General features: G+C 40.9%; 1 protein-coding gene across 1 annotated transcript in view; it reads right to left on the minus strand.

Moving 5' to 3' along the window:
- Positions 1-7,081, minus strand: part of LOC126215079 (V-type proton ATPase subunit F 1) — a 30,543-nt gene extending 23,462 nt beyond the window's left edge. The window contains exons 1-3 of the mRNA XM_049941728.1: positions 6,776-7,081; positions 6,620-6,701; positions 1,447-1,529 (exon numbers count right to left, since the gene is read on the minus strand). Coding sequence (XP_049797685.1) covers positions 1,447-1,529; positions 6,620-6,701; positions 6,776-6,829 — 219 coding nt within the window. The 5' untranslated portion in view covers positions 6,830-7,081. The remainder of the gene's footprint in view (positions 1-1,446; positions 1,530-6,619; positions 6,702-6,775) is intronic.
- Positions 7,082-8,040: the final 959 nt, after the last annotated feature.

Here is an 8,040-nt window from a genome sequence, read left to right on the forward strand (position 1 = left end):
CAGACTCCGGGCGTATACAGTATTGAATGTGAATGTGGTACGAAATACATCGGACAAACGCAGCGCTGCATCACGCAGAGGCGCTCGGAACACATTAGAAATGTACGCCTTGGTCAGACAGAAAAATCGGCGGTAGCGGAACATAGCCTTAACGAAGGACACACCTTCCTCTTTGAGGGTACGAAGAAGCTGTGTGACGCTAAAGGATTTTGGGATTCAGTTTTCAAAGAGGCTGTAGAAATTCGGTTGAACAGCAACCTGATCAATCGAGACACTGGTTTCCAACTCAGTACAGCGTGGAATCCCGCAATAACTAAAATTAGAAGAGAACGCTCTGGCACGAAGACGGTAGCGGCCACAGACGTATTAGGATCCGGCAGGGACTCGACGCCCGGTCCGCGCCGCGAACCCCCCCACCACTGGCGCGGCGGCCGATTCCGCAGGTACCTGATTGGTCGGCGCCCGGAATCAGTCACTGGTCCAGGAGCCTTTATAGGACCGCGCAACACAGCATCTCGACACTTCGCTTGAAGATGATGGGTACGAAACCCTTCGAAACGTTGCGAGAAGACGACGCCTTTACTCGGCTGATCACCCGAGAAGATTTCACGGATGTATTTTCGTCTTCAATGTGTACGTAACGGCTTTATATGCGCCATATTGGAATCATGGTTTATGGTCGTTTCCGCCATATTTGTGACGTCATGGGTCAAAGCAGACTGGCGGGATCGGATGCTTCCATATTTCCCAGGCTGCTGCTCACTATATAGAGGAGACACCGAATCAAAGACAAACGTAACAGAACAACTGCTACCCATTTGGTTCAATAGGCGTTCTTCTAAAGTAGGGATCCCCAAACTATTTTGGACAAGTGACCCCTTTTCCAAAATGAACTGTTACCTCAGACCCCCATGGCCTAATTACCTACTTTTAAGATCAACCCCCTTATTCATAATGGTCCGCTAACTTAAAGCAGCTGCTACAGAGTGTTATTTTTCATTCTGACTTAGGTCAATAGAAGAAGACAGAGTGAGAATTAGTAATTCTTTAAGTTAGCAGACAGTTTTAAATATTGTGTTAATTTAATAGCGGTCGATTTTTAGACCTCGTCGACCCCCAAAATCAGTTTTCGTTTATGTCAAACCCTAGGAAATCGATATCGACCCCAAGGGGTTGATATCGACCACTTTGGGAATCCCTGTTCTAAAGTATAACACACACACACACACACACACACACACACACACACACACACACACACACACACACACACACACACGAGAGAGAGAGAGAGAGAGAGAGAGAGAGAGAGAGAGAGAGAGAGAGGAAAAAATTTGGTGAGAGTTGTAAGTTATACTTAACATGGTCAATAAAGAATAAAGACCTATTTTGTCTTAAGCCCCTACAATTGTACCAAACCCAGCTGAAATAAATGGCAGTACTTACATTCTGGTTAATCAGTATGATGTCAATATCATCTCTCCTCACAAATCTCTTGAAGCATTCCTCTATTTCACCAACGCTGGTGTCTGTGGACAACAAACACCACATTAAGTAACATGTTACAAATACTTTTTACTACACAGTAAATCTTACAAAAGTGACTACAGAAAAGGAAGAGAAAAGTGACAAGTAAAGACTTTTCAACCGAAGGCATTATACAGGGCGTTTAACAGTTCAATGCACAAACCGAAATATTAGGCAGCACCAACAACAAATATATTTTGTTAAACAAGCAGGTGTCAGAAGTGCGCATGGAGTGAGTTCAACACGCAGGTAAACAGTGACTCACGAAAGTACCTTCTTTAAATATCGAACACCGAAGTCGATTTGAGTTATATAGTGTTGTGGCATCACGACATTCAAAGTGAGTCCGTAAATGGCATATAATGCTGTAGCACATGCTTGCCAGTTGCAGTATGTAACACTGAACACTGTATGTGAAGAACACTACAAGACGAACTTTGTTTAACAGTGCAGCTGAAGGCGACAGTCAAAGAGCTTGGCAAATTAACCACAAAAGTTTCTCCACATGAACATGTTCACATTATCACACCTTTACAGACATCGACAATCAACTGAGCAATATTGGCATATTGGTGATATGCAGGTCAAATGCAGGCACGTAAAGGACAGTGCGTACGCCAATGTTTGAGGAACACACATTATTGTGTGTTGAGGACAGGCTCAAGGCATGAATACGTGCTATTGCTGCCAACTTCGGTGTTCAGCTCGGGTTAGTATAGGGTGTGTTGCATTAAACCCCGCCCCCCCCCCCCCCCCTCAGCTCGAGTCTGTATACAGATTTCTGCAACAGGCTACAAGTTAGTGTACAAAGTCCTGCATCAAGCCAGCAAACACCTTCAGTTTTCTACGGATGAAAGTCAATTTACATGCATGCAGGTGTGGGTAGGTAAAAAGCCACGTAAGTTATGTGAGGTCATCGGAGACACCAGTATTGTGGGTGACTTCTTGGTTGGGTCCTACATGTTGTCTTCTTGACTGGTGGCCAATAGAGAATGTTCTAGCAAGAGCAATTGCTGATGTTACTGGAGGAGGTATCCCTGGTGTGTCAGTGAGAGGATGTGGTTCCAGCACGACGATCAGGCACACTTTGCAGAAACAGTAAATGCAGCACTGACCCCACTTACCGGCTAGGGAGGACCAGTACATCGATATGCTAGATCCCTGACCTCACCCTATTCCCCTGTGGGCCCACAGGCGTTACTTGCAAGAACTCTCAAAGTGGCCCCACGTGTAAAAAACATGTAACATATGGAAATAAGGAAGCGTCCGATCCCGCCCGTCTGCTTTGACCCATGACATCACAAATATGGCTGAAACTACCATAAACCACGATTCCAATATGGCGCATATAAAGTCTGTACGTACACATTACGAGGACGAAAATACATCGAGAAACAAACACACACACTTTCCACAAAAAGTGTAATGACACTAACGGGACAAGCGTGGGAAACGGGGTGTTTTTGGGTGGGGGCAAACTAAATATAAACAAATTTAGACACCCACCTCCATACAAAACCACACAAAACGACGAAAAAAACCGACATCACAAAACTCCCCAAATACCACTAAACACATCATCTGGAATCTGACACTTCCCTTGACCTATATAGCCCAACAGCAGCTCCCGATCCCATAAATTAAGGTCAAACACTTCCCTTGGCCTATACAGCTCAAAAACATCTCCCTATACCAATATAACATACACAGCCACACATTGGGATCGAAGACTTCCCTTGACCTGGGCACTGTTAATTTTATCAGTCATATCCATTCCTGAACAAAAACAACCACCAATTAATTTTACTAAAATTACCACATGATGTACAGCGAACAACACTAAATTAACCTTCACACAAAATCATTAACACACTGAAACGAATTCCACTACAAAACACAACCGACACTCGAACAATTCTGGATAATGAGCAAAATCAAACTGAGCCCATTACACCACACAAACGAAAACCCTGAACATACCACCAGAGAACACAACAAACCACAACACGACGAAATCTACAAACACGCCACACTCACAAACCAAACTCCGCGCCATCATGATGTCACACACGACAACACCCTTATGTCACAGGTCAAAGCCGACGCATGGGGTCGGAAGCTTCGGTCGACCCTAACATACTTCCCATCAAACACGGGACGTCCTGCTGCATCGATATTGGCTGCGCACTTAAGTTAATGGCATTCATTTCAAGCATTTACTGTAAGACTGATCAGAATAATAAAGAACTAGAACACATTTAACATTGTTTTATTCTCAGTCACAGTCTACAATCTCCCGGACACTCGGTACTCAATATGCGTTTGTGGCACCTGGTTGATAAATTAAATATATGTCTTGATGCCTCCATTGTATCTATAAGTTTGGGTATTGAATTTTTGAACACCTTGTATTAAGATTCTGTGGCGGAATTTTAGTTTCCACCTAAGTATTTCTAAAAACATATCTTCAATTTTAGCTCCACAACTTTCCTGGTAGATAAGACTAAAACATCCTGTTCTGAGGAAATGAAAGTTGACTCTTAAAGGATTACATATGCTGTTGTTGTTGTTGTTGTGGTCAGTCCTGAGACAGGTTTGATGCAGCTCTCCATGCTACTCTATCCTGTGCAAGCTGCTTCATCTCCCAGTAACTGCCGCAACCTACGTCCTTCTGAATCTGTTTAGTGTATTCATCTCTTGGTCTCCCTCTACAATTTTTACCCTCCACGCTGCCCTCCAATACTAAATTGGTGATCCCTTGATGCCTCAGAACATGTCCTACCAACCGATCCCTTCTTCTAGTCAAGTTGTGCCACAAACTTCTCTTCTCCCCAATCCTATTCAATACCTTCTCATTAGTTATGTGATCTACACATCTAATCTTCAGCATTCTTCTGTAGCACCACATTTCAAAAGCTACTATTCTCTTCTTGTCCAAACTATTTACTGTCCATGTTTCACTTCCATACATGGCTACACTCCATACAAATAATTTCAGAAACGACTTCCTGACACTTTAATCTACACTCAATGTTAACAAATTTCTCTTCTTCAGAAACGCTTTCCTTGCCATTGCCAGTCTACATTTTATATCCTCTCTACTTCGACCATCATCAGTTATTTTGCTCCCCAAATAGCAAAACTTCTTTACTACTTTAAGTGACTCATTTCCTAATCTAATTCCCTCAGCATCACCTAACTTAATTCGATTACATTCTATTATTCTCGTTTTGCTCTTGTTGATGTTCACCTTATACCCTCCTTTCAAGATACTGTACATTCCGATCAACTGCTCTTCCAAGTCCTTTGCTGTTTCTGACAGAATTACAATGTCATTGGCGAACCTCAAAGTTTTTATTTCTTCTCCATGGATTTTAATACCTACTCCAAACTTTTCTTTTGTTTCCTTCTCTGCTTGCTCAATATACAGATTGAATAACATCGGGGAGAGGCTACAACCCTGTCTTACTCCCTTCCCAACCACTGCTTCCCTTTCATGTCCCTCGACTCTTATAACTGCCATCTGGTTTCTGTACAAATTGAAAATAGCCTTTCGCTCCCTGTATTTTACCCCTGCCACCTTCAGAATTTGAAAGAGAGTATTCCAGTCAACATTGTCAAATGCTTTCTCTAAGTCTACAAATGTAGATTTGCCTTTCTTTAATCATTCTTCTAAGATAAGTCGTAAGGTCAGTATTGCCTCACGTGTTCCAACATTTATACGGAATCCAAACTGATCTTCCCCGAGGTTGGCTTCTACCAGTTTTTCCATTCGTCTGTAAAGACTTCACAATAGTATTTTGCAGCTGTGACTTATTGAACTGATAGTTCGGTAATTTTCAAATCTGTCAACAACTGCTTTGTTTGGGAATGGAATTATTATATTCTTCGGATTACATATATATGAAATCAAATAAATAATTCACAGTATTAAACAATTATGAAACCAGAAGTACACATGATTTTCATACAGAAGTGCCTACAAAGATTCTGTATCAGAAAAGTGTATTAACCAAAAATAATCTTCAATGAACTGCCCGCGAAAATACAAAAATAAATACTTATGGTTTATTTAAGAAAGAGCTGAAGAAGATACTAACATCTAATACAGTACTGAAGAGCCATAAATGATTCACCTTGAATGAGATGTGCTAATTTGTTTTGTAATACATGTTTTGCTATGTCTTTCATATAATAAATGTTTCTGCCGCTTCGCTGTTTCTGGGCAGCTGCACATCCGTCAGGCCATCAGAGCATGTCAAAGAGCAATAATGATTACACATGTGAAATTAACTGTGTGAAATTGTCTGAGTGTAGCAGTCGTCCCCCCGTCTCTGCCTAGCATTTGAATACACTTATTTTTTGTGTTTCCTCACAAATGCTGCACATTTCACTGTAGACAATAATGTGTTGTAGAAATATTCATCTTTCATTTAACAAATAATATAGGTTTTTGAAGTTTTCAGTAAAATGTATTGATTTAATTGGAAAAGTAACATGGTGACAATTTGTTACTCCTGCTTTTAGGTAGGCGTATCAAGGTTGAAGAATGCTGGAAGAAAATGATAAAAGTTTACAGAAACTAACAAAGGGTAGTATCTTGTAACATACTCCTCTAGCCAAAATACAAAGAGGAAAATTGCAACTACGTAACATCTACATAACTTAGCATCACAAAAAATGGATGATGCGTTTTCAATAACCGCAAATGGTGCAAAATTGAATATTTTCTTCGTTAGAAATAGGGGTGAATAATGTAAAGATAACAATCTATCTCACTAGTTTAAATACCATGCATTTTGGTCTGTAAAATAGCACAGTGGATACGAAGGGGAGAGTCGCTGTATTTCTTACACGCTCCATTTGAATGTTGTAGAAGGAATTGTTTATATTGTTGCTAGAGTAATACATTATGACGAAAAATGCAGTTGTATCTTTTGCCCGGTAGCGTGATCTAATCACATACAATAGTGGACATGGATCTTCTTACGACACTGACAGCACGGTATTACTCTGCGAATGCAATGGAATACGAACTCTCATTTAATAAACTATGGGATATTATTAGCATTTATTTGAAGAATTTACGTACTTTTGTCTACCACCATGAAGTTAGGATGTCTGCTTTTATTTACTTCTCCAACTCCTCCGAGAAGAAAGCCAACGCAAGTGTCCTGAAAACGAAAAACAATATCAACAACACATGTAAAAAAATAAGTGTGACATCCAGCCAGGTCAGAAAACGTACCTCATCTCCAATGACTGAGACGAGTTTTCCTTTGTAGGCTGAATGTAATGCCATTTTACACAAGCTGTTCACGCAAACCGTACTACACTTAAAATCACGCCCCCAAGTCAGCTGATCAAGCAGAGGTTATTACTGACTCAAAGACTGGCATAAACCACGGCCGCCTATATTAATTCACGAGGCCATCGATACAGAAACTTCGTAACTGGAAGCTCCTTGTCTTCCCTTCCATCCAGAAACACTATGAATGAATTTTAGCGCAGTTTTCGTACAAACACGGCTAAATTTTCTTCACTACGTTTCTCTCTTTTAGACGTGAGATGAATCGATTCCGTGTTTACATCGATACTCCCAGAAACTGTGGTGTGAACATGATAAACTTCGTGAAATTAAGTAAAGCATAAGTAACTTGTTCTTGTGTAATTAGGCCCCAAGACACTATACGAGCGTTTTACTCTAGTCTGCGTAATTACCTGGTGTTCAGCTCGTCGAAAGTAGACGTTGCGGTGTAACTATTTCTTCGAGTGTGCTGTTATCTTATTTACATTTGTGTGATCGTTATTCTCCCAGACTGATTCTCCAAATCTGGCGTAATTACTTAAAAATCCATACTTTCTATATTTGCTATTTATTATAAATAACTTTCATTACTACTAAGAGTCAACAAGTCGTCCATTGTTTTCATCGTTACATGAACTACATTAAGCTACAAAATTCAGTCGTTCAGTATGGAAGAGTCATACTAATCTAGTCCATTCTCCGTCTGTTACAACATGCGTCTGTTGGTAATATAATGGTTCTTTGAAAGCCTGCGCAGGGTAACGCTCTTTCCACACAACAATGCCCGCGAACGTGATGTATATTGACGTCACGCGTAATATCGACGGCCACATGGTCAGCTATCGATTTTGTGACAAGGAAGAATATCAATATCATTCATTCATTGTTTCTCGATTCACTCGCAGCAATTTAAGATCTCCTCTTAGATTCCTGCTTAACCATACACTCCTAAGTTGCTACATATTCGGAACTAAAGAGAGAAATATTTGCGAGAAGAAGAAATACAAATTTCATTGCAGCTCATTTTAGTCGCAGCATTTAAATCTGTACTCTTAAGGCCCGTCCACACGCAACGATCTGTCTGCGCAAATGTCTGCGCACATCACATCTGAGCAGACAGATCGTTGCGTGTGGACAGAAGATTTGCACCAACCTGAGGTGTGTGCAAATCTGGAAGTTGGAGTTGGAGGTTTGAGCGAAACCTC

Source organism: Schistocerca nitens, chromosome 12 (genome assembly GCF_023898315.1).
Source record: "Schistocerca nitens isolate TAMUIC-IGC-003100 chromosome 12, iqSchNite1.1, whole genome shotgun sequence".
Taxonomy (NCBI): domain Eukaryota; kingdom Metazoa; phylum Arthropoda; class Insecta; order Orthoptera; family Acrididae; genus Schistocerca; species Schistocerca nitens.